Raw genomic sequence first — 27,763 nt, 5'->3', positions numbered from 1 at the left:
ACACTATTGAGCAAATATTTATTGAGCATTTAATATGTGCTAGGCAATGGGCTAATGCTCAACAGATATATAATAATCATGGAAATATAGTCTTAGACTTTTCAAAGCTCAGAATCTTTAGTAGAGGACAGATAGTGGTGTATTATAAGCACTTTCTATAATAGAGGCATGTGCAAAGGGCCATGAAATCAAGGAAAAACTTGTGTACTCTGTGTGGAACAAGCCTCAAAGGGATGGCAACAAACAACTCAAGCAAGGAAAGATAAACCAAGCCAGAAATGACACCTACATCAATATTAAGAGGTTTCATGAATTAATTCACATGGATGATAACTACCAGAAACATTTCTAATTGTATAAAAATATTCTAAAATAGTTGAAGCATTTATTCTTACACTTGAAGTAAGCAAGTAAAATAGATATGTAAATACAACTCATTAATTTCCAACTTTTGACTTTTAAATTCTTAAAATTTGTTCTTTGTTGTTTTCATCCAGTCCAGATTTTTAATACAAACAGAAATGCCATATTTAAGACCAAGACACATCAGAAGCAATACTATGCTCATCATAAAAGAGATTTCATTATTGAAACTACTTACACTTGCTAAAATAAATCCATGTTCTTTTACTTAGCAAAGCTAATTTCTTTCCTGTTGTATTGGACCTTAAATATCCCCCCAAAGGCTTGGTCCCCAGCTCATGACACTATTGGGAGGTAATGGAACCTGCAGAGGAGATAGGGTCCAGAGAAAGGAAGTTAGGTCATTGGATGTATCGTTAAAGGGGATATTGGACCCTGGCCTTTATCCTGTCTCCCTCTCTTTGCTTCCTAACTGCCATGAGATAAAGAGACCTCCTCCACACTCCCACCCACCAGGAGGTACTGTGCCACTATATGCTCAAAGCAACAGGGTGAGGCAACCACAGACTAAAATCTCTGAAACCATGAGCCCAAATAAACTTTTCCTCCTTATAATGTTTTTATCTCAGATATTTATCACAGTAATGGAAACCTAAGACACCCTTCTTTTTATTCTTGCTCTTCTTTGCTTTTCCTCTTGCAAAAAAAGGAAAAGTAATATCCATCTTCATCCTTCCCCCTTTCCCCTCTTAATACCAAAGAAACCATTTGTTGTTTTTGCCCTTGTTTCAAGAAAGCAGCCAAAGTCCAGAGAGTAGTGTGTTTTAATTCATTTTCAAAAACAAACTCACATGGATTGATTCTTCAGGTCACCTTACTTGGACCTGACACATTATATATTCCAAATAACTGCATAGTTACATTAACAGTTTCTTGTGCTGCAGAGTCACTGGGTGCAGGTAGCAGTGAAACATTCCCAAGACAATCACTAGACATGCAGAATGCCAGCCAGAAGCATGGATCACTTTCAGGGGTCTTGCTGCAGGGAGCATGAGTTTGTATTTTGTGTGCATTTAAACTGTGTAATAAGCCAAGGGAGCAAAGCACCCCCTCTTCCCTGAACCTTTCCTCCCAAAGGAAGCTTGTTTTCAATCCCTAAACTTCAGGGCCAGACAGCTCTCCAAGTGGTGTTACTTGTTTCTTGGAGAGTCAAAAGCAAGTCATCATAAGTATAAAAGCTGGCTGACCCCCTTCTGTTTGGCTCCCCAGCATGGAGAAAAAAATTGCAATTTAGCCCATGAATCCAAAGAACTTCCCCATCTCTGGATTTAAGCATGGACACAGGCCAAGCAAGCCTCGAATACCCAGGCCTGTTGGATTTTAGCTATGTTGGTGTATCCCATGAGCAAGGTGGAAAGTGTTTTTGTTTTTCTACCTGATCCAGTTGGGGGATAGGACTTGGGGGCTGCCTGCCTAATGACCCCTAACCCATGTGCTTGTACTCAGATCTATCCCTGGGGATCTGCACCTGGTTGGCAGTCATTTTGTGGTGGATGTGGTAAATCACGAGCGTAACCACTATGACAAGGCCCAAGATAAGCCCCAAAATCAGGGGCAAGGTTTCTTCCAACTGCTCTCGTTCATCCACTGGACATTTATGTTCTGAAATGAGAAAGAAAAAAGGAGTGAGCTCTGGTCAATGTATAATGAAAAACTAAGACAAAAATAAAGATGAAAAGATCTTTTAAAGAACCATTGGGAAAATTCCTTACAGAAATAATACTTCCTCAGTGAATCCCAAGGCTCAGCCACTTAATATTTCTCCCCAATGTAAAATAAAAATACATCACTCAAATAGGGTAACATTCAGTTATCAGATTCCTGGCATTCACCAACAAAACACCCAGAGTTCAGTTAAATTTTCAACTTTTTTCAATTATATTCAATAGCTGTTATTTTTATTAATTTTTTTAACATTTTAACTCAAGTATGCCCATACACATATACCATAAAAAATTGCATACAAGTATACAACTTACAAAAATCTTTAAAATAACAAGTGTTTAAAATAATATGGAACAAATGGAACTCAACAGCCTTGGTGGAAAATGGTATAACTGCTCTGTAAAATGGTTCAATAATTTCTAATAAGGACAAATATATACCTACCTTATATCATAGCATTCTCTTGCTAAGTATTTACCCAAGAAAAAAAATGAAAATATTTGGACACAAAAAACTTCAACATAAATGTTCATAGATGCTTTATTAACAAAAGTAAAACACTGGAAACAAGAAAAATATCCTTAAAAGTTGAATGAATTGCAGTAGATTCATACAATGGGGTATTAGTCAACAATAAAAAGGAGTGAGCCAGGTACAGTGGCCCATATTACTATACTCAACTACTCAGGCTGAGGCAGAAAGATCACAAGGTCAAGGCCATCCCGGGTAACTTAGTATGATTCTGTCTCAAAATAAAAAATGACTGGGAATGTAGCTCACTAGTGGATTGCTCCTGGATTCAATCCTCAGTAGCAAAAAAAAAAAAAAGCCAACAAACAAAAAGAAATATTGCTGTATATAACAACACAGATAAATCTCAGAAACATTATGTCAAGTAAAAATTGTCAGACACAATAAAGTCCATATGGTAAGATCCAATTTATATGAAGTTTAAGAACAGGTAAAACAAAGTCTAAGGTCACAGAAATCAGAAAGTTGTTCATGTTCAGGAAAAGGAACATAATAGAACTTTCAATTGAGATGAAAATGTTCTATATCTTGATATAGGTAATGTTCACATGATTGCAAGTATAGTTCAAATGTGTTGAGCTATATATACCTTTTTAAAAAATTACATTTTAAGTATTACATTTATAAAAATGCATAGGCATTTTAAAATGGATGCATCATAACATGTGAATTAGACTACAATTTGTTTAGTGTAATGTAGAGCTTAATGAATATTCAACAAAGGAATATCCTTATAACCAGCATCTAGATCAAGAAAGGAAATGTCAGCCGTGCTCTGGGGTGGATTCATTTGTATCCTCTTCAGCTTCAGGATAGAGGATGTAAGGGTGATCTTGCAACAACATCTGTCACCCCACTGATAACCAGGACTCATCTGGCTGACCCAGATGGCTAAGCTTGTGTCCCCTTCCTCCCTCACTTTAGTACATCCCTCACAAAGCTGCACTCTCACTCCAAGAGTACAACCTTCCTGGGTACAGGAAGGGATATGAGTAGCTAACATTCAGGGTGGCTTAATAGCCTCCTGTCTCCCATTTTATTTTATTTTATTTTATATATTATTTGTTTATCTAAAACCAGGGATTGAACCCAGGAGCACTTAACCACTGACCAATATCCTCAGCACCCTTTATATTTTGAGACAAGGTCATACTACATTGCTTGTGGCTTCACGACATTGCTGAAGCTATCTTCAAACTTATGATCCTTCTGCCTCGGCCTCCCAGGCCCCTATAATTACAGCCTTGTGCCACCACACCCAGCTTCCCATTTTAGAGATAAATTATTATTTATTTTTGTCCTTGGAAGAATTTCTGATGGCTAAATAGTTTGCTGTGCTGATCAGAACTGCATCCTAGAAAACAGAACATATTTCCTCTGGCTTATTTGCTCCTTGATGATAACAGGCAGCCTTTCCCCAAATTTCTATGATCCACAGCTATGGAAAACAGGCTTTAGAAATCTTTTCAGAGAGACTAAGTTTTCAAGTCAAGATGACCCAGTAAACATCTATTGAGTTCCTACTGTATGCCAGGATTCTCCTGCTCTTTGGGAACTCACTCCCTCATCTCCCATGTATGAAATCAGCAGAGAGAAGGGAGATGAGACCTGAGCCTGAGGAATCTTCCCTCTCTCATAATAAGAATTCATGGGGAAAAAAATTTCATGCAAATACACAGCTTTTAAAAAGCTATATACTTCATATTCCTAGTTCCTAAATTAACATTCAATTGTAGGAACAAATGTTAACTTGCATACTCCCCTTAACAATTATATGAGGTGAATAAAGTTATTGTGCCCATTTTATACATAAGATAACTGAGGATGGATAATGTACTCAGGCATAAACAAAGCCCCATTTGAACTCAAATAGTTCAGCAACATAATTAGGGCAGTGCTTAGCAAACCCCAGCTACTAGTAATAAAAGACTGCTGAATTCCAAATCCTAAGGAGGAGCAGGATGTAGCCTGATCTGTATGCTGGTCACAGAGGTACATTCAGGTTCTGAAAATCCATTGAGCTGGATATTTATTGCAAAGGTGTATGAGGAAACTTTCAGAATTGCTGATAGATTGATTTCCTTGATTGTGGTAATAGTTTCATAGGAGTATTCACAGGTCAAATATTTATCAAACCATGCAGTTAAGTGTGTCTAGTTTATAGTGTGTCAACTACACCTAAAGTATGTATCCTGACTAAAAAAATATATTTTTTAAAATAGTGTTAAAACAAAAAAAATAGTTCGGCAAATGTTTGAGAAGTGTTAAGAACCTGTTAGCACTAAGTGGATCCTTTCCTCTTATTAAAAGGAGAATGCTGGAAATAAATTTTAGAAGATTGTGTTGTTGTGGTTGTTGTTTTACAACTTTATTCAACTCTAAAGAATTCCAATTCTTTGAGGACCAGCTTGTAGTCCCAGATACCAGGCCTCCTAGGGAAGAGACTTGCTGATAGTTCCCAGAGCACCAGGGGCAGTGGTGGACCTAGAACTCCATGATGGCAGAGACCTTTCCCCATGATACCACATTGCCTCTGATCTCTGTCTCACACCAGTCTGCTTTTCAAGGAGGCCCCAGGCATCTTTGCAACACTGGCCTTCTGCCCCATCCTCTGCCTCTTCCCTTCTTATTTTCCCTCCCACAGAGCAGTTTCCTGGGTGGACCCACCTGTTGGACCCTGATTTTTAACTCATTTCTTTTTACTTGGTTGATAATTAACCAGGCAACCAACTAACCAAGGTTCTCAGATATAACACACACCCTCCCAGGAATGTAACACAAGAAGGAGAGTTGAATCAGGAAGCAAGAGCTTATGTCGCTAAACCACTGGACATCAAGGCCATATAACATTCTCCAAGACAGTGTGGCCACAACTCCAAGTGCTCAAAATAGAGGTGGACAGGCAGTCGAGGAGAGCTTGGTCAAGAAGAGAAGTTGGAGTGAACTTGGAAGAATCTGGGAAGAATCTGAGGATGGGCCTCCAAGATCCATTGACCAGATTATAAAGTCATATTTTCTCTCTTTTTATACCACATATCTACCAGTAAATAAACAAATATACAGACAGATGTAACTATAGGAATATAGATGTAGGAGCTTTGGGTACAGTTCAGAGGCAGAATGAATGCTTAATATGCATAAGGCCCTGGGTTTAATATCCAATGAGAGAGAGAGAGAGAGAGAGAGGTAGATGAACTTTTAGTGGTCCCCTGGGTCCAGACTCTCATAGTGAGGGGGAGCATATGCAGTGGAACACTGTTAGGGAGATTGAGGAAAGTGAGCTCAAATCTCAGATATTCCACTTTCCTGCTAAGTAAGCTTGGGCAAGTCACTTAACCTACCTAAACCTCAAATACAATAGGGATAAGATGTATTTTAGAGGGTTCAGCATTAGATGTAATAACACAGAAGGCCAGGCAGAGTAGACTTTCTATCACTGTTATTATAAAGATAGAATTTTTTTACACATGTAAGTCTTATATGTACTCATTTTAAGTCTGAAATTCTGGAGATTTAGTAACAAAAGCAATATCTCTAAATGGATAATAACTTGGGTGAAAAAAAAACATCTCATGCCCTATCCTTTAAGAAAGATGGAAGAGAAAAGGTAATTTATTTTATCAAGTGACAGAGAGACTAAAAGACTATTATGATTCATTTCTTTTTTTATAAAAAAAGAGAGAGAGTGAGAGTGAGAAAGAGAGAGAGAGAGAGAGAGAGAGAGAGAGAATTTTTAATATTTATTTTTTAGGTTTTTTTTGGTGGACACAACATCTTTGTTTGTATGTGGTGCTGAGGCTCGAACCCGGGCCGCACGCATGCCAGGCGAGCGTGCTACCACTTGAGCCACATCCCCGGCCCCCTGATTCATTTCTTTAAAAATAGTTTTTGGTTACTTTAGGAAAAAAATACCTAAACCAACACCACAGGAAAGAGGTGTATATGAGAGGGAATTAAACTATGAAGATGTCAAAAATAATCAGAAAATAACAGAGTAGTCGATAATTATCAAGAAGAATATTAAATTCCTATTCTTATCAACCCTCATCAATTAAGTGGTCAAATAAAAGGAAATTCCTAATCCACAGTTACGTTCTACCATTCCAAAACCCACAAAGCTTTCCACCCAAAGTACTTTGTAACACTCATTTGGCAGCAAACTCTGACTTCAACTCATGTGAAGCTGCTTGTGATTCTCATTTCTCCTACTTAGCATGTTTTTTCCCTGCAGAAAACAGATCCATTAATATGTTTGCTTACAGGGGCTGCCTTGACTCCTCTGTGGTCTTACGCCACATGTGGATTGTACACTGTATTGTCTTCCCTAAAGTCGAAAATAGCCTCAATTCTGAAAGACTACTGCCCACAAGAGTTTGGACAAATTTCATATATGAACCTACAAGAGCAAGACAGGCATTCCTACAGGCTTATGCCAGGGTTTTCAAACTCTGCTTGTGACCCATAGGAAAAACAATATTTTTATTGAACCAAAAAAAGTACACATATATAACTAGAACAAAAGTCTTATAAACAGTTATCCTTCCTTTGTACATGGGATGTGTTAAAGCTTGGATCTTGAATGTCCCCCAAGACCATATGTTGAAGTCATGGTTCCCAGCCCTTGGCACTATGGAAATGCAGCAGAACCCTTAGTGAGCCTACTGAAAGGAAGTTCGGTCATTGAGGGCCCTTCCTACCTCTCCCTCTTTGCTTCATAGCCACCACAGAGCGAACAGACATCCTATGCTATGTGCTCCAGTCATTAAGTACTGTGCTGCCATAGGTCCAAAGCAACAGGGTCAAGTAGCCATGGACTGAAATCTCTGAAACTGGGAGCCAAAATAAATCTTTCCTTTTTTAAAGTTCAATATCTAGGGTATTTTGCCACAGTAACAGAAAGCTGATGAACACATAAAAATTCATACTATATTATTATCCACAGTACAGGCATGAAGACAGGTATTGGTGTGAATATACTTTGTATACAACTAGAGATATGAAAAATTGTGCTCTACATATGTAATAAGAATTGTTATGCATCTCACTGTCATATATAAATAAAAATATGATGCGAATGATCCACTAAAGCCCAGGTACGGTGAAACTCTGGATGCCTACTTAGAATGTTTGAGAGTGCAAAAAGTGAAAATATGGAAGTTTACAAAGAAAACTGAAGTTCAGCTATCAATTTTATAAATAATTTGAGATGGAGCAAGTACATATTTATTGATACACATGATGACAAGACAGTGAAAATAATAAATGTTATTTTGCAAGATCTACACAAACTAATATGAGTTAAAATAACTTGTATGAGATAAAAATAACTGATTCCATCTGCTGTTGTTTAATTCTCTCCCTTGTTTTTTTTCCCCTTTCCCCTCACACGGATGTGATTCTGCAACTTGTATTTGGGGTAAAAAAGGGGAGTTCATAACCCACTTGAATCAAATGTATGGAAGATGATATGTCATGAGCTTTGTAATGTTTTGAACAACCAATAAAAAAAAATAACTGATTCCTATTGGTGAGTAAATCACAGGTACTATTAATAGTCCTTTTACTTATTACCTTCATTTATAACCAAAGGAAATGTTAAATACTAGTTATACTAGTATGCTAAATACTAAGTTAGTGAAAATAAAGACTTAAAATTTTCTCTCTGAAATTTATAGACTACCTGAATTCTATCCACAAACACTATAGATTTCTGTGTTAGAATCCTATGCAATAAACTGATTATACAACCTACTGATTATAACAAGAAAGGACCCACATCTTTGCCAGGGAGAAGAGCATCTCTTGGCTCTGCTCAGATCACATCCACATTGGATGCTCTGAGATCTCTGACTTCTTGTCCACTCTATTAAACTTGAGGACTTTTATGCCTCACGCAGCTCTGTGTAGTACACAAAACAGGAGTCTGTGTAAATAAATGGGCTATGACTGGGAAAGGTGACAGCCCTGTCATTGAGAGAACAGATGAAGACAGATAAGACAACAAAGGGCACATCTGTTGCCAGCTGCCAATTGCCAACTTAGGTTCCCTCAACCATAGACCCAGTGCACCCACCAAAATCATGATGTATGTAAGGCTTTGTTTGCTGGATGTTTTGTTTTATTGTGTTTTGTTTAATAATCAGTGTTTTGAAGTTGTAATGATTCCCTGAGACAAACTGTAAGAGCTCTTCAATGTACCCCAAATGAATGTTGTTGGGATGATCAAAGGGCCAAGCTCTCTGCTTGCCAGAGCTCTCCTAACACTGTGGGAACAAGAGGGCAGACTTATGCTGATTGTACATCCTCTGTTGTTTGACAAGACAGCTGGAGGTGGGGGACTTGACCCTCTTTCCAATATTATTTCTGGGATAGCTCAGCACTCTCAGAAAAGAAAAAGGTATTTTACATGCTGAGAAGCTACTAAAATGAGTGGCAGTTACTCTCATCATGATGTAAACATTGGACATGGTAATAATAAAACAATTATTGTTTGATGCCACATATGACAGGAACATGGCATGCACTGTATATACCCTTTCTTACTGGACTGAGAGCTCCACCAGGGCAGGGAAAGGTCAGATACCCCCATAGTTAAGTGTAGCAGACTGTGTCCTTGGCATTCACCTATCCACACATTCCACTGGGATTTAACTGCAAGGTGGGTCAGAAGAACCAGAGAATTAACATTTCCAAAGCAGCCTTCCCTGATGAATAGCAGTTGGTGAGTAAATCCCACCCCCTTAGGGCAGCAATCCTAAGAAATATCCTATTCTGTCTCCAGAGGACAGTCCCTGGAACACGGACTTCTGTGACTGCCTAGGCACATGGCCTTTTGCCAAGGCTCCAGGTTGAATCCCTCCACACAGTTCTCAGCAGTGTTAATGACCAGATTGTCCCCCATTGGCTGCTTACTCTGGAACCCTGAAGAGCAACTGTGCAGGATAGCACATTTCTTGCTTTGAAAGTTCCTGGTAAATCACAGGTTTACATAATGCTCTGGATAGTCAAGCTTTCTATGTGTTTGTGATAGGCAAGGAAGCTTGTCAAAGATAATTCTCCCAGGGTCTATGTGGGGATATACATACAGAAAAGTAAGGCATATTCATTTTCACTAAAATGCAATCACCCACAGATGCCATTTCCCACTCATGCTGTTAGGAACAATAATAAAAAGCTCATAAGGGCTGGGGATGTAGATTAGTAGTAGAGTGGTTGCCTAGCACACACTAGGTCTTGGGTTTGATCCCTAGTACTGCCATAAAAAAAATACTGCATGAATTCAGGGCCCCAAATCAGCTCATTAAAGGTGCCTCTTGCACTGACATGATTATTATAGTTTCTTAGCGGGAGCAGCTGAAGCCTTGAGAGGCTAGAGGTCCAGGAATGCAGCTTTTATGGAGCAACCAAATCTCTGGGCTTCAGTGGTTCCCTTATAAGTGGAAAACTCAGGATCTTTCTCCCAGGTTTGTTTGTTTGTTTACCTCTGAGAATTAAAAAGGATCCACCTTATTTGTGATATGTTTTAAATTCCTTTTACACCTGAATCTTTTTAAGAACAGAGGCAACCTTCACGTTCTGCTGTTTATTCTGACATTATATATAAAAGTTTGCTTTAATTCAAGCTATTAAAATACTCAGGCTGTTTCTTTTCCTCCCAGGAAGGAATCCCCCATCCCATCCCAACCATAAATTTCCCAGGTCCCTCAAAGGGACATAGGATAAATTAATTGCAGAGGGCAAGTTAATTAACCCCAACTGAGAAACAAGGTGCCTGGAACTGCCAGGTGACAGTTGCTCTACAAACTGTGTTTGGTATACAAATGAGTCAAAGGTGGCTTCTGTATATTGGTTGTTTATTTCTTCACTGCAAGAGGAGACCCATCAGCTCAAAAGCCTGCTGGTGCCAAACTTAAAAATTTTCCCATGCAGTTATTTTTCAAACAGCTCAAACAAGCAAATGTTTAGAACTTGCCTGCTTTGTCTAACCCTTGAAATCTCACCCAGCAGCTGTTACCTATTCATAAGATAGGGCCTATAGGTATAAAACCCCAAGCTACTGCTGCCTTCCAGAAGCTCTCTGGCCCAATCCCCACTCCTCCCAATCTTGTGATATTAAGCAACATTACCTTAACACATAAACCCTCTGCCCTTGGGAGTTCACCTACCTCTCTTCCTTCTGGATGGCGTCCCTTCTGCCATGAGACTCCCAATGGACAGTCTCATGCTATGAGGATTTCCAGTCTCACAACCCTGTTCAATAATCCACCTAACAAAGCTTGTTGTACATTTCCTTCACTAGTCCTTCAAACACTCTCTAAACATTCTCTGGACCAGGAGAATGACATGGAACCTGGCTAGCAATGGAGCATGTTGCCCTGCCCCAGATTCACTGAATCTTAACAACATTACAAAGTTGTACACACTGCAATTCGATGTTAGTGTGCACACTGAAATTAGCTGTGTGCTGGGCTAAGAGACTTTCATTTGGGGATTAATGCAGTAGCCAAGCACAATACACTAAAGAGACTAATATGATAAAGACATCAACCCACCTTGACTCCTTTCAGCCTCTGCTTGTCAATCAATTTTGCTGAGCCTGTTTTGGCTTTGTCTCATAGAGACTATTTAGTAATCAGCTCTAAAGACTGCCGGGTATTACCTACTCAGGCAGGGAATAGGCTCTTCACAAGAAACCCTGATGCTGTACTGGACCATAGCCACATCTAACAAGCATGTGCACACACACACACACACACACACACACAAATGTACCTACACAACCTTTACTGGATGTGCATATATATAATCAGATACTGGCCCCTCAAGCAAGCATGTTCCATTCGTACCCACCCAGGCATCTGCAACACACTAAAAGCCCCCTGGACTTCTGCAACCTGAAAATGCATACCAAGAGCAATCACATCCATTCCCAATAACTAGAATATTATGATCATTTATAAGACACAGTGGGGAGCAGGTGTTAAGAGACACAGACAAGAGGAGCCTGAACAAAGAATCCCTTCCACACAGAGGCATATGATCCAGTGAGTGATTGTGAATGAGGTCCGCCTCTGCCGAGGAGTGTGGAGGCTAAGCCTTAGGGCACCACACAGGACAGTGTATACAAATTAATAGCTAGAAAATCCTGGGTGAGACAAAGTGTATTTTGCTTATGCTTACTAGATTTACAGTTGGAAATTACACATGCTTACTAACTCTGTGTATGTTTACCCTGCTGTCTTCCCAATGGACGACCTTGATATGGATTAAAAAAAATTTTTTTTCTTTTCACTACATGTAATGGATTTTACTAATGTTTAGCAAAGTAGCTCTGGTCTTTATTCTGTACTTATTTTTTCTTTCTTTGTACGTAATTTTAAACATCCATGAGATTTGATTTTTCATTCTATAACAACTATAGGTAACCACTTAGAAATAATCCAGAAAGGGTTAGGGTAAGTTGTGGTAAGGGACTAATACAAGTAATACTTATAATACAAGTAGTGTCAAGAAATAAAGAACTATCTAAAACAGATGGCCAGCAAAAGCCAAAAAGTCACTAAAAACTATCGAAAGTACAACATAAACTCAAAGGCATTTGTAGTGGGAACCCTGAAGACTGATTCTACATAGCCTAGTATTTTGATAATTAATTTCTAGACCTCAAAAATAAAAAAATCAAATTACATTCAATTACATTTAATTACATTTAACATTTTCAGTTTAAGAAATACACTGACTTTTACATTTTATAAATATTTCCATAATAAAGCAAACTTTTTAAAGCTGTTAAGGTCTTGCAGCTTTGGTGTAATTTTCTAGGAAATACATTAAAATTCTACAACTTATCCTTCCTTGAGAACAGGTATGCATGGCTCTGCTTTGCTAAATATATGACATTCTGATTTGCCCTGCATACAGGCATTTGGAAGTTTCTATTAGTTGAATCCACAGCTTCAAAATATTAATTTAGAACCAAAGTTCACTGAACGTCTGCAATGGGTCAGGAACTGTGTTATGTGCCAATAACACAAAGATGAATAAAAACCAGGCCTTTCTCTCAATGACCATTTAACTGGAGACTTTTCCGATGCCTTTTGAGTAATCACAAGATGGTGGTAGGCTAGCATTGTATAGACTGAGTAGGCACTGTATTTTATGAAAGCTGGATTCCTTAGGAAATGGTGGTGGGTAACACAAGGAGGGGGGAATTCCTTAATATCCTAAACATTTTAATGGTTATATTCATGTGGAATCCCCAACCAGAGGAAGGCATACATACAAAGCAAACAGAAACTCTCCACAAGAAATGCACAGAATATCACATTATCTTTAACCACTTTTTTTATATGAGGGTGCAAGGGAATGGGGTGGGAGAGAGAGAAGGAAGAAATAAGGTAAAGAAGAAAGGAGACCAGAAAGAAAGAGCCACTGAGGAAAATTTATATATTCATCTTATTGCCTTTTTAGATTTGAATTGTTATGAAGGGAAGCAGTATCACTTGAGCCTGGAGAAAAATCCAAATGGTACCATCCTGGGACCCTGGCAGCTCTCTCCCCATGCATCTCTCCCCATCAGCCATCCCTTCCTCCTTTCTCATGCCTCCACTTCCCAATTTACCTTCACTGAAGACAAAATCTGAGATGATGTCAAAGGGCTGGATGTGGACAGCTGATAGGATCATGGTAACAGTTTTCTGTGGATCGCTGGAGGCAAGAGAAATGGTCTGCTGAGCTTGACACTCGTAGGACTTCCCAGCTGGGGTGACCAAGGCAGAGAGGTGATGCGAATTGGCTGTGTGCTTCCCAGCTGCAGCAAACGTCCAAAGCAATGGTTAGGGTCTTCTTGGTAGCAGTGCCGTCATTACTCCTAACTCAGCGCACCTAACTGGGTTGGCTCTTTCCCCTCAGCTCAGACCAACAGCCCATCCCTCCTATCCTCTTCTGGGGCTTCTCAAAGGCAGTAAGTCATAATGGACAAAAACACTCATTTTCTATGAGCTAGGGTTCCTTAAATACTGACTTGCAATTTCTTTTTGGAAAAGGAGAGTGACATTTAAACCTTAACTCTTTTCACTACATAGAGCCTAACAATAGGGATCCCAAAGGCATAGAAAAAAACAGTGACTTGGTTTTTCCAATGGCTCAGCAAAGAATAAAACATTTTCCTCAATAAAGCATGTTGGATTGCTGGTGCCCTGGTGAATGTCCTCTACTCAAACACATATATACCTATGAACATCCACCACACTTTTTCTCCTTTTCTGGCCTAGGTTTGATTTTTTTTTTCATTTCTTTTTTCTTTCAAGCATTGTGGGGAATGCATGAAAAGAAAATTTTGATGAAAAGAAAAAATGTTCCTTAAACTACAGTTATTAAAAGGGTGGAAAAAGGACAGATGACACATGTATTCATTTGATTTTCAATAAAAATTATTTTTCAGCTCAGGTGACTGGGTGATTGAAGGCCTCATTATGAAGAAAATAATTTTTAAAAACTTAAATATGTTGGGCTGGGATTGTGGCTCAACGGTAGAGGGCTCACCTAGCATGGGTGGGACCCGGGTTCGATTTTCAGCATCACACACAAAAAAATAAAGGCATTGTGTTGTGTCTATCTACAAAAATATTCATTCGCTCGCTCTCTCTCTTAAAAAAAAAAACTTATATATGCTTTTTGATAGTGAATGCAGATAGATACATTGTTATTTAGTAAATAGATGTTTCTCTTGCTGCAGTATTATTGGTATATCTTTTGGCGATTGGGTGGGCAGGATGCACTCTTTGTAGAGAATAGAAATGGCATACTAAAGCCAGTAGTTTAATCGCCAAAATGAAAGAATGGTCAGGAAAAAGCTTATAAATTAAGGCCTGGGGTATAGAACAGGCTCCAAGGTGGCTGCAGTTGATGACAGAAGACACTGTGTGAGCCTTGCTGCCATGCGCAGAATGATACTGAAAGCCATCCAATCCTGACCAAAAAAGGATAGTTGCACTGTCCTCAAGCATTTTTAGGGGGGAAAATGGTGCAGAAGAAAATAAAAATAAAGCTTTGGCATCCTTCTCCATGTTTCTTCTAAGGCTAAATGATGAGGCGGCGGGTATGAATCAGTCAGAGGACAAAACCAGGCCCTGAGTGACAGAGGAATTCCTAGAGGACTCACAGGCCTTCAGGTCTCCTCCACCCTGCAGAGCAAGCAGGCCAAGGCTGGACTTGGCCCAGCAGTGCATAGCCCAGACTGGTTTCCCAAACCCTGAGGAACTTCTCATCAGCGCCTTGGCTCCCAGGGGGTGCCTGCACTTTCCCAACCTTCCTCCCCAGCCCCGCCAGACGCCACTCACCGCTGACTGCGTCTTTAAAGTGGGTCTTCTCCGTGGAGTCGTAGACAAATTGCACCTTGCTCAGCCTCCACGTCGCTTCTGATCCCTTGGACGTGTTGTGGCTTTCCTGTCAAAAGTGGGAGGCACGTGTCAACCGCTCCAAGGGCTTCTGGATCGGCTATGGCCCACACCCACAGCCTCTCTGCGCGCCCCTCCAGGAGTTACCTTTAAAAACAGCATTTTGAGAGCATATGCACGGTCCACCCAGAACACCTGCAGCTCCGACTCACTGCTGCCACAGCGGCCATTCACCTCAGCTCCCCGGGTCAACGCGATGTCAGCCTGTTCTGTGATCAGCTGGGAACATAGACGCCCCGCGCCCCCTCAGTGGCGCAGGCCCCAGTAGGGCTGTTAAGGGCGGCGCGTCCAAACTCTGGGATGCACATTTGGGCACTCCTTTGCGCGCGCACGCTCCCAGGTCCAGGAACATGCGGTTAGATTCTCTACGTGCAGCCCCCGCCAGTGGGGAAGCAGAGAAAAGGGGATTTATTTTCAAAGCAGGCAGGGCGAGCAGAAGGTGTACAAGCCGGAACCCCCATGCAGCATTCTAGAGCAGCCTGCAGGGTTATGGGGTTGGGGGAAAGGCGGGAGACCCAGGTCTTCGCAAGGCCATGAGGGAGGGTGCCCTTCGGCCCTGGAGCCCTAGGATCAAGCTGGGGGGAAAAGGGTTCCTTACATCGACATAATTGCTGGCCCACACATCATAAGGTACAATAAATTTGGCTGCAAATTCTGCCATGAGACACGTCGTCCCATTTTCCCGCACAACAAATATGTCTTTTTCAGGGTTAGTAGAAAGGCCTGAGAGATTTTCCACTTCTTGCTCTGCCATGATTTGAGCCATTGTATCTGCGGAACAAACAACGATCTCATCAGTTTAGTGCTCCTGAATTCCGTGCGTATGGGTCACTAGAGTGCAGAGACCGCGATCTGCGGGCTTTGGAGTGACAAAGTTCCCTGCTAGCAGCTGTGTGCTCTTCAAGCCATTTCTCTAGCCCAGCGCTAACAAACTCAGTTCCATTGCTTTTGATTTAAAATGGGGATAAAATTTAAACATTTAAATATTCTTACTTATTTGCAATGAAACTGGCTTTTCTCTACATCCTGGGGGTGTGAAGCCAAACCTTTCTTGCTAATGCTGTGACCCCACTAAGCCAGCCTGTCTAGCGCTCTGTCTGGCATATGCCACACAGGTGTGTGGTTCCCAAGGGAGCTCCCTCCCACCAGCGGGGAAATCCTTCCCCTTTCTCCCAAAAGGAAAAAAAAAAAAAAAACTCAAAACATAAGGACCATATTTTTAATCTTAAATACTGGCTTTAGTATGCCATTTCTATTCTCTGCAAAGAGTGCATCCTGCCCACCCAATCGCCAAAAACGGTACTCACGGAACAGCATCAGAAGAATTCGAAGTCTACGGACGCTGAGAAAGGCTCTTCCTCTGAGATCCATGCTTGCAGTTGCTGCGGAAGAGGCCAGATGTGCTGCTGCAGTGGGCGCCTGAGAGGGAATCCCTCAAAGTCGCCGCTGGAGTGGGCCGGAGTGAGCGAAGGGCGGGGGACTGAGAGGGAGGCGGGAGGGAGCGCGTGTTCCCTACGCGCAGGCTAAGACCGGTGTCGGGTGCCGCACCGGCGGCTGCTGGCTGGGGAAGTCAGATCACTGCAGAGGAGAGCACCGCGCGGCGAGGGAGCTGTCCATGGCTGCGAGTGCTGAAAGGAATCCGGTTGTGTTGCAGGAGTGGTTGTGACTTGGCTTGTGCAGAGGTCCAATGAGATTTAGGGGGGCTAAAATTCTCCCTGAGTTTTTTTCTTTATTCTGAAATTGTGTCCGCAACGATGAGTTTCTCCTGGGAAACTTAATGGCACCCTTGGACTTATTAACCTCCCGACCAGGTACAAGTAATATGTAGTATAAATATCGTATCACTGGAGTCCTAAATTCTGAAAATGCTCCTGGCTCCTGAAAGAAAACGGTAGAGCACAAATTGCGCCTGCTTTGGAGGAGGAAGGGTAGAGAAGAATGAGAAGGAAAATGCTATGGCAACAGTTTCTTACATTTAGAAACATCTCCTTCTCTTCCCTGCTCTCAATGGAGCTCATAGGTTTAAAGTTAAATTGATGTCTCCTTAAATGGGGCCATCAGACAATGCAGTCTGATGTCTCCTTTTGGACTTATTGTCCTGTTATACTTTCTGAGTGCATGTGGACTCTGAACTTTGGGGTCACATACCCTCACTGATTATATTGTGATTATTCTGCCAAGAGAGATGTAAAGTTTATGAGGTTATCTAGGGTCTTTTAGGACAGGAATTTTAGAATTACGCTGTAAGTAATGTCATATAGTTATGTAAGAAAAAATACACACTGATATTATTCTAAAGCCTCTAGTGGAAGAAAAACAAATATTACTGGGATAATTCCTATATTTACATTTTTTGGTAGTTTGCTCATTTTTTTCCTGTCCCTGCTCTATAAATAAGAATACACCCTTTTTAGGTGTCCTCGTGTTGTCCTCATTAATTGTGGTGATGTCAAATATTTCTTTTCTTAGTGAATATTTCAGTATATGAATAATCTTGCTCACTCAGTAATATGCTATAAAATAAACAATGTCATGTTAAAGGGCAAAATGCAAAACATTTTACATGTATTATTTAATTTGATCTTCCTCACAACTTTAGAGAGTAGAGAAAGGAAGATATCGGTTATTGTTGTTATACCTACCCCTAAACCGAGGCTCAGAGAAATTAAATGACCTTCCAAACATCACATGGTCAGTTAGAATTAAAATAGAAGAATCACATGTTGTAACTTTGTAAGGATCATCTTCCTCTCTCCTTATATAATACTTAGATTTTGACTTTCATTTAAAAAAAATCTTTATTCAATGACCAAATAACAAACTGAAACCTAAAATCTCTATCAACAATTCATATTCCTGAAATTTATAGGGTTCTCATTGAAGTATAATCATATTTTGACACGGAATTTACTTCAAAGCATCCATATATTTTTTTTGTTGTTTTCAAACACAGCCTTGCATCAAAAATTAGATCACTAGTGATTCAACTTATGACATAGTATTTAAATCAATACTATATTTTACATCTTATACTACATTGTGGTATTTCAGCCACAGATTTCTCAAGAACTTTACATAAATGATTATATATAAAAAATTGAGGCAAAATTGTGATTTTATATAAAGACAATTGTCAGTGGAAGGTTGTAAAATGTATACACCTTACATTTTGTCATGTTAGAAATTATTATAAAGCATTTATGTCAAATTATAAAGCAATAACATGTAATATAGCATTTTTCTCATTCTCTTTTCTATCTCCCCCTTTCTCTCCCTGTCTCTCCCTTTCTATCCCTCCCTCCCTCCCTCTCTTTCTACAACTTTAATGAGAAAAAAAAACATAGGTGGATTTCAGTTTAGGATTCACTATTTATTACTTGCATGATCATGTACAGATTTTAGTTTTTCAGTCTAAAATATTGGGATGATAGCTAAGGGATGGCTTGTTAAGTAAAATGAACCAATAAATATATAAGCATTCAAAACAAAATACAGGTTAATATAATCTGCTAGCATTAAACTGAATATCTACTACTTGCATTATGCTTAGTGCTTTAGACACCAAAAGATAAATAAATACCATTGTACAATGGGGAGAGAGAGAGAGAGAGAGAGAGAGAGAGAGAGAGAGAGAGAGAGAGAGAGAGAACTGTAAAAAGATTGTGATAGTTTCTTTTGTGATACATTGTTGCAGACATCTCACTTCATAACCTGTTAAAAGACTAACAGGATTAATTCATGGCTCTCTGCTTTAATAATAAAAGATGGGGCTGTAGTTCAGTAGTAGAGTACTTGCCCAGCCTGAGGAACAGGGTTTGATCCTCAGCACCATATAAAAATAAAATAAAAGTATGTGTCCACCTAAAACTAAAAATATATATTAAAAAGTCAAAGTTTATTTTTAAAAAGATTATATGGGAAGTACCATTGCTCATCAATCTTAACATACTGTAGCAAATTGTAATTGATTTATAAACCAGATGATGTTTCCTTTTAAATGTTTTTCCTGTATGTCTTTTCATACCTGATACAAATGGAATACTCAGAAGATTTTTTTAAATAAAAGAAAAGGAAAAAAATGATTTTAAACTTTTCTTCTGGGGAAGATCATCTTTAAAACATAATTAATTCAATACCATTTTTTTTGGTGTTCAGTCTTAAACACTGCTTAAACTTCCAGATGCTCAATAATTTACTCATTTTATCAGTAGTCATTCTTACTTGCAATAGGAACTAGATCATCAAACTTACAACTTTAACCTACATTAATAAGACTTTTTAATAATTTTGAAAGATGTATATATTCAGTTCCTTAAAATAAAACCAGAGGTGGTGAAAAAGAAAACTTTACTGATACTTTAGATATTAACAAAGTTCCCCAGGATCTGATCCATTTCTCATTTCTCAACTATGAGAAACCAGTACAAATTGATATAACCATGTACACTTGTGCGGGGCCTGTCAATTTTCATTAGTACTGTTGGTAGTTAATACAAAAGATAGACATAAGTGTGACCAGATCCAACACACTGAATTTAGGAACCTTTTAAATCTTCTAGGTCCTGAAAGAATTCTCTTCAACCATGCATTTACATATTGAATTAGCCTCCATGAAACTCATGACATTGGATGCTTGCTATTTTATGTAAGTGAAAGAAAAGTCCCCGCATCATGGAACTCCCAATTTAGATGGAAAAAAAATAAGAACACACATGAAGATGCAGTGCAGCCTGGCACAGTGGGTACATAAGCTCTTCAAAGGAAAAGGCAAAACAGCCATCCTAAGAGAGGTTGAAATTGACAAAGACGTCCTCTGAAAGAAGGTGGGTCTTGAAGGAAGTGGATAATTTGACCTGGGATGGAAGACAAGGAATGGCAATGCAGATGAAATATCTGTGGAATAGTGGAGTTGATGCAAAGATGTAACTCTTCATCTTTCAATGTTTATCAATTTGATATGAAGAAGAAATTAGGCTCCAAAATTCACAATGCTTTATATATTGATTATGTGGTTTCTCTCTCTCTCAGGTCATTCATTCAACCATAGAAGGCACATGCAAAAGACAGGCCTATGCAAAACTTTCTCTAAACAAAATTAAAATTTTCAAGTTGTTAAGTGCATTTCTTTATACAATTGATTTGCATTGTAGAATCAAAAAGCAAAATTATGAAAATAAGGAAACAAAACTAATTAGAAGAGTATACATATGAGCTTCAAAAGGAAAAGGCCAGGCTTTGTTACAGCTGAAATTTGATTTTTTAGGTTTCTGTCCCTCTTACAGTCAAATGTAAAAATAGCCTCTGCTTCTGCTGCCCCCACTCCCACCAATGGCACTCCCACACACATGGGGGGGGAGAGGAAGGGGGGGGGAGAGAGGGGGGGGGACCTGAACCACTTATACAGCAGTTAAACCAGAATTACTACTCACTAAAACATTTTCTTGCTTTCAGCTTACTTGTCAATGGAGAGCTATTTCATTTCATTTCATCATTGTCTTTGAATACCATTTAAATCCTTTCTAGGATAGAAACCATTTGGGGATAGGAACTGAAAAGTAAGTACACACAAGAGTATTTTGTGCATACATTGCCAAATCCTAGAATAGAATAGAAATCTTTTTTTTTTTTTTTTTTTTTGTCTTTTGAGTCAGTCTTTAATTAAGTAACCATTTGGTCAGTTTAGAGTTAGTCACATAGGCATTCGGTTGCTATTTGATACTACATGTAAGATTTTAGGCCATGAAGCACGATTTACTCTTCTTCTTAGCAGAGAAGAAATATCTTGTTAAATTGGGTCAGGGGACTGTTCAGTAGAGTTTAAACAAGAGTCCTATGAAGTGTTTTGTTGTTGTTGGGTGGTTTTATCCTCTAAGAAGTTGTCTTGCCAAGAAATAATTTTACATTAGGGGCCTAGCATCATAAAAAGTGAGGCTCATTTAAAGTAGTTTCCTTACTTGAATTCTGACATAATTCAAGTCCCTACCATTTATTTTATAATGAGTCACAGGGGTAACTTTAGTTACTCTTTGGTATATCTGAAGTTATTTGCATACTACCTCAAGATGTTTTGAATACTATGGAAAATTTTTAAAAAAAAAGGCTTTGGGGAGGGAGGCTAAGTGTGTTGCTGAGGGCCTGTTATGCTCCCATGGAAGTTTTGCAAAGGCAGCATGTGGAGTCCTGGAGTGCCCCAGATGCCCAGTGTTATAAATTTGGGACCTCTCCATGATGGGTTTTCTGAAAAAAAAAAAATGCAAGTCGATCTAGTAACAAAGAAAGTCGAAAAGGAAAACAGTGTCTTGGAAAGTCAACAGGAATGAGAGTCTAAAAGTAATGTGCTAGATGTGACTTTGTAACTCCAGTAGCAACATCTGGGAAGGATAACTTCTCTCTAGTCTTCCACATTCCATTCCTAAGGGCACACCCTCCATCATGCCTGGACAGAATATCCCACATTTTTGAGTGACTTTAGCCAGGGGAAGTATACACAGCAATTCATGAGGGGGAATTCCATTATTAAAATGTAATATCTGAACATTTAAGAAGTGTGCACCCATCAGGACACATGGACTGTTCCCCTGAAGTGTTACCTTGGAATTGCGGAGCTAGATGGGCCTGGTTGCTCAGAGTTTGGGATTCTTGGGCTGGGAGTTTAAACCCCTGCACACTCACTGCGAACAGTCCCAACAGCTTCAGCCCACCGGAGGAGAGATGCAAGCTATTTCTCCTCATCTAACTGCCTGCAATCTGAGCTCCCGCGTCCTCAGCCTAAGAAATACATCATCAGCACCTGGCACCTCACTGGCCTATTGGAGCAGCTCATCCGGCAAGCAAGTCCCTACCCCGGTTGCAAAGGTGAGGTCCACAATTGCTCCGTAGACAACGTAGGGACATCAATCAGGAGGGTACCTGAGTTGAGCAAATCCCTGCCAAGGCGAGAGGAACCTTTTCTCTCTAAGGCTACAGGAGCTTTTTGTGTGGTGAGATAAGGGAGTTTTGTCTAGGAAAGTAAGAAAGGACGAAAGAGGAACCGAGAGTGTTATTGGCTCCTCTACGACCTTCTCTGGAGCTCTTATATCTACCGAAGACTTTAAAAACTCCGCGGTGTTGCTGGGAAAATGGGCAGTGAGACCTTGCAGCTCTTCGGTTTCCATCTCTGCCCTAGGCAAAAAGCAGGGAAACAGGAGAGGGGGCGGAATAGTATTAAGAGGGGTATTGAAGAGGGGAGAGGGGGGAAATTGGGTTACAGAGGTTCCCTTCTCTCCTTTAAAATTTTTTCTCCCCCATAAAGGGCCAGCTCAGTATCCTCACCTCAGGAAAATTCAACATTCCAGCTTCGGATAAGAAGAGGAGGATGCTGGGCTCTCGGTCCACGGCCGGGGGAGGTGGGGCTCTCTCCCGATCCTGGAGGCTGCTTGTTCCTTGAACAACTGTGGGACCTTGTGAGGTTTTCCAAATGGGAAATGGCTCCTGCTTAGAGAAAGTGAAGCAGAGGCGGGTGGATCAAGCTACAAGGGTGCGCTGACAGTCCAGGGCACAGACCTGGGAGCAAGGTCCTCTTCTAAGCCCAGCAGTTTCAGGGCCTGGGACTAAAAGGTGAGAAGGTGGATTAATTTTTCATTAGTGACCCTTCCCTAGGCTCCCTCCCTAATAGCTGCACTTAGTAATCACCAGGTGGAGCAAAGAGATATTGAAAGTCCTGCCTCCTATCTCCACCCTGGGAGCCCTGGACTGCAGGAGGCTCTGAACTTTGAGGATAGGGTTTTGTTCTACTTCATCCCTTCTCCCTTTGCAACTTGGGAGTGGGAATGAGCGCATAGGTTATTCTCCATTGTAGGTCACAACTGCAAGAAAAATCCGGGTTTCCTCCTTAATGGGCATCTTCCAAAACAAACCAGGAGCCTACCTTGCATTTCAGCAGTCTCCATTCTAAAGACTGCTGGGGAGCCCAGGTGCACAGGGCTGCTGGAGAGCCCCCTGATGCTCAGCCCCATCTTGCTGCCAGAGCGACCTGAGGGACCTTGGATACCGTATCTGCGGGTGCCTAAAGGGTGGCACGTCCGGGCTTCTCCCTTCTCCTCCAGTGAATGAGGCAGATAAAAACTATAGGACCCACACCTGCAAAACACCCTAGAGTACTCCCGATGTTTCCTTCAAAATAAAAACAACTATACTTTAAATAAAGGTAGGCAAACACCACATTTATATCTTCATTTGCCCTCTGCAGCGACCATTAAGGCCTTTTCTTTCTTTCTTTCTTTTTCAAAAGCAAATTTCGCAGGGTGTCCAGCCTATGAGATTTCTAGACCTATTACCTCCTCCATCCCCAGCTCTGCCAAATGCTTCCCCTGTCCAGCACCTCCGAGGGCATCTGCCTGTGCAGTCTCCTAGTCTATTTCCTCCCTAGGATTTTCTAATCCTTCAAGATCTCCCCACCCAAGACCTCCAAGGAAGCAGCCCGTTCTGTAGAGATCGGTAGCAACCCATTGCCACAGGAGTCTCAATCCAAGTCTAATGGCCCTAGGAGCCCAGATGAGCAAAGCCAGCGAACGCCGCGATCCCCAGCCAAGTGGGTGACCTGGCGGACCCGACTCTCAGCAGCCACTGCTGCGCTGTTATTCTCCAGTGACTTTGAGGAGGCACACAAATGGGGCACGCCTCCGGGAACGCACTCCGGACCAGCTGGGGCTCCCAGGAACTCAGCGCTGATGGATGGTCTCATTTCCTAACTTGATGGGCCAGAACCTGGGTTGGCCTGGCGGGCGGGTTTGGGTGGGTGCAGGAAACCAGCGCTCGGCGTTGGGCGTTGGGGGGAGTGGCATATGATAAAGAAAAATCTCAGATCCATTCCTAATTAGAAGTTATCCCTTCCTCAATTTTTCTGTTTGGGGAACAGGAAGATCCTCATACGCTGTCGCAAAGGACCGCAGAGTTGAGCAAGGTGGTGGCCCGGTGCCTTTCCTCTTTTGCACTTTGGGCTTAGGCATACCCCGCCCGGCACCACGCTATCACGCATTCTTTCCCGTGGGAGACTGAGAAAGAACGGAATTCACTCTTGGAATGCCAAGAAAGATCTGCAAGGAGACTTGAAAGCCATTAAAAAAAAAAAAAAGAAAGAAAGAAAGAAAAAAGAAAAACAATCCCTGACCCTCCACAATCCGGGCGGATCTTCTCTCCATAGAAGGGAACTCCGGCTTCCTGCACCTTAGGTGGAATCCCGGCGGGAGGCGGAATCTCCTCCCAGTCACTACAATAGCAAGATTGGATGATGGTAGCAGGCCTTGTGTCCTGGCAGCAGTGAAGAAAGGCTGGGAAAGGCTGCATGGAAAAATCCACAATCCCCTCTGTCTAATTCCCTGAGCCACGGGCTGAATTTAAGTGAGAGGACACCAGGAGAGGGGCCAGGTCACTAGGTGTTCCTGTTTCTGGGTTTTGGGTCATAACTTCTTTTCAGCTTCCTGGAATTTTCTTCCAGGTCTCAGAAACTTAACTCCTACTCTGGTACAATGCTTTTATTCTAAACTGGATCTTGGAGGGCACTAAGGGCATCAGGCCTGGGTTCTCAAGGAATCCCCAATCTGGGCCCATACGTTGGCACAATATGTCTTCCCAGGCTGGTATAGCTAGGAAAGCTGCAGCTCTCTAGAGGACCAGGAAAGCCCTTATGGTTCAGGGCCTGAAACATTGTACTGCTCAATGAACAGAAGTATTGTTTCTTGGACCAACTGCATCACCATCACTTGGAGATGGTAAGGTCTCAGGTTCAATGTAGCTTGACTACTTCAGAACCTGTATAATAAAAAGATATCCAGAGAACCTGTGCAGAATTTAGGTTAGTCTAATTTATATAGTCTGGGTTTGGCTATTGCCAGCTGTTCAGCCCTGTTTCTCAGCCTCCTCTTCATCATGTATCAAATGGGATTTGCTTTGCAGTTCCTGAGCTGTTATGCACTCCTAGACACACATCAAGCCAATGAAAATTTTAACCTATGATTGGCAAAGTCCAGGCAGTTTTGTTTTTAAGTGACCCCCTCCCCCACCTCCATAATTTTGATGTTACCATCTCTACTAGTATAGAAACACTCACTTGGCAAATGAGTTGGGATCAGCTTGGCTGAAGCACAGGCCCTATGCAAAACCACATGTACAATGGTAAAGGCCCCTGGACTCTATGGCCGGATTCATTCTGACTCCAGCAAGTATGACTTTGGGCCAGCTTATTAGCCTTACTGCATCTCAGTTCCAACCTATAAAATGAAGTTGATAATAGTGCCTACCATAAAGAGTACTGTGAAGATTTAGAATCAAATTTAATAAATGTGAGTTTACATTAGTTCCCCTTTTAAAAGGCCAAATTCCTCAGTCTATCTACTAAGGTTTGAATATGGTTTTCCCCACCTCATTTCATGTTGAGGCTTGGTGCCCATTGTAATTGTGTTGAGAGGTGGAAGGGCCTTTAAGAGGCATTTGACATTACAGAGGTGCTCATGAAGGATTGATGACGTTTCTGTGAGAGTGGGTTATTAAAAAGAGAGCCTGCCATCTTTGCTTGGTCTCTCTTGCATGTGTGCTCTTGCCTGGGCACATGCTTGACCTTTCTGTTTTTTCAATTAGAGCTCCTCTCCAGAGGTCAAGCAGAGATGCTGGTGCTATGCTCTTGGACTACCAGAATTATGAGATAAATAAACCTCTCTTCTTTATAAGTCACACAGCTTCAGGTATTTGGTCATAACAACACAACATGGACTAAGGTACTCTCATTGTTAATGAAAATGGCAGAGGGCTGGAAACTACTATTTATCTCATTTTATACCCCCAAAGCAGCACTCTTTCAGAACAACATAGCTTGGTTTTCTTTCAATATTAACATCCAATTTAGAACATTTTAGCATAAAACCAATACTTTAAATCATTTAGCAACTTGGTAAACCTTATCCTTTGCAAAGATTGTGTTTTTTTTTTTTTTTTTTTTTTTGTCACCTTCAGTAATTTCATTCCTACCTTGTCAGTTTTAGAAGAATTAGGGTGAAGTGTTCCCTTAGCTGTGGGTTTTACCAGGAGGGCCACATGGGAGCCCCCCCCCCCAAAGATAGGGTTTGGGGCTGAATATTTGCACACCTAACAAGTTCCCAGATTATGCTTACACTTATGCCAGAGGGGACCACATTTTGAGAAACACAGTCCCAAGTGAATGCTCAACTCAAAGAATCTCAGAAATGGGAACAGCAGTACTGTCTGACAGAGACACTGCAACAAATGACATATGTAATTTTAAATATTCTGGTAGCCACATGTAAAAATGTATCTATCTATATCTATCTATCTATATGTCTATATCTATATGAAAAGCTAGGCAAGGTGCACACACCTATAATCCCTGCAACTAGGAAGACTGAGGCAGGAGGATCACCGAGTTCAAGGCCAGCCTCAGCAAATTAGTGAGGCCCTAAGCAACTTAGTGAGACCCTGTCTCAAAATTTGAAAAAATGAAAAGGACTGGGGATGTGGCCCTCAATGGTAAAACAACCCTGGGTTCAATCTCCAGTTGCCCCAACCAAATAAACAAGATTAATTAAACATATGTGATACACAAAACCCAAGATGGAATATACATACACACACACACACACACATGCGCACACACACACACACATACACATGGAATTGAACCCAGGGACACTTTACCACTGAGCTACAATTTCAGCCCTTTTCATTTTTAAGACAGGATTTTGCTAAGTTGCTGAGGGCCTCAGTAAATGCTGTGGCTGGCCTCCAACTTGCAACCCTCCTGCCTCAGCCTCCCAGGTTACCAGGATTACAAATGTGTGCCATTGTGCTCAACTGTAATATTTTATTATGCTAATATATTAAAATATTAATATTTCAACATCTAGTAAATAATAAACAGTGCTGAGATATTTTGCATTTCATTTTTGTATTAAGTCTTATAAACCTGATATTTCTAATACGGAACAGGCACTTTTAAGTACTTAAGAGCCACAAGTGTCTGGTGGCTTCGGTATTAGTACAGGTCTGAAAATTCATTCAACTAGAAAGAAAAGTAGAACTAAATTTCATTGTTCCCATGGAAACTGTCCAGAAATACACAGAAACCAGAATGTGCAAATAGTTCTGCCTTGCTCTAATGCATTAGTCTGTCTGAGCTGCCCCAACAAAATATCTTACATTGGGTGGTATAAACAACAGAAATTTGTTTCTCAAAGTTCTGGAGAATGGAAATATGAGATGAGGGTGCCAACATGTTTGGGTTCCTGATTTTCTGGGTTAGCCATGCCTTTTTTTTGTAGATGTGTCCTCACATATCAAAAAGCAAGCTCTGGGGTCTCTTCTTACAAGGGTGCTAATCCCACCATGAGGGCCCCACCCTCATGACATCTTCTAAGTCTAATTATTTCTCTAACACCCCATCTCCAAACACCATCTTCTTTTGGTTTAGAGTTTCAATGTATGAATGGTGGGGGGCAAGATTTAGTTCACAGCATATGTTGTGTTTCTCCATAGGAAGCAAGAGGTATACGGAAAATGAAGAAGAGACAAAAATGGTGGATTCATGTGAGTCATTGGAATTAGGAGGCAGGGGGCCATTACACACTGATATGATGATCCATTAGATTCACATTTTGAATGTTCAGTAAGCATCTCTTGTTTTGTTTCTCCTTCAGTAC

General features: G+C 40.8%; 1 protein-coding gene across 2 annotated transcripts; it reads right to left on the bottom strand.

Moving 5' to 3' along the window:
• Positions 1–1,846: 1,846 nt before the first annotated feature.
• Positions 1,847–16,448, bottom strand: LAMP5 (lysosomal associated membrane protein family member 5; the record flags this gene model as incomplete). 2 transcript variants are annotated; one of them, XM_081291388.1, is made up of 6 exons in its annotated part: positions 1,847–2,025; positions 13,241–13,429; positions 14,961–15,066; positions 15,165–15,296; positions 15,676–15,848; positions 16,385–16,448. In XM_081291388.1, 6 exons carry the CDS (start codon positions 16,446–16,448, stop codon positions 1,847–1,849), a joined length of 843 nt encoding a protein of 280 aa, XP_081147514.1. The 2 variants fall into 2 exon arrangements, with proteins under 2 accessions (XP_081147514.1, XP_081147515.1); XM_081291389.1 differs by lacking the exon at positions 15,165–15,296.
• Positions 16,449–27,763: the final 11,315 nt, after the last annotated feature.

This window comes from Spermophilus citellus (genome assembly GCF_964194105.1).
Source record: "Spermophilus citellus genome assembly, chromosome: 4".
Lineage (NCBI taxonomy): Eukaryota > Metazoa > Chordata > Mammalia > Rodentia > Sciuridae > Spermophilus > Spermophilus citellus.
This window is presented reverse-complemented; position numbering and strand designations above follow the sequence as displayed.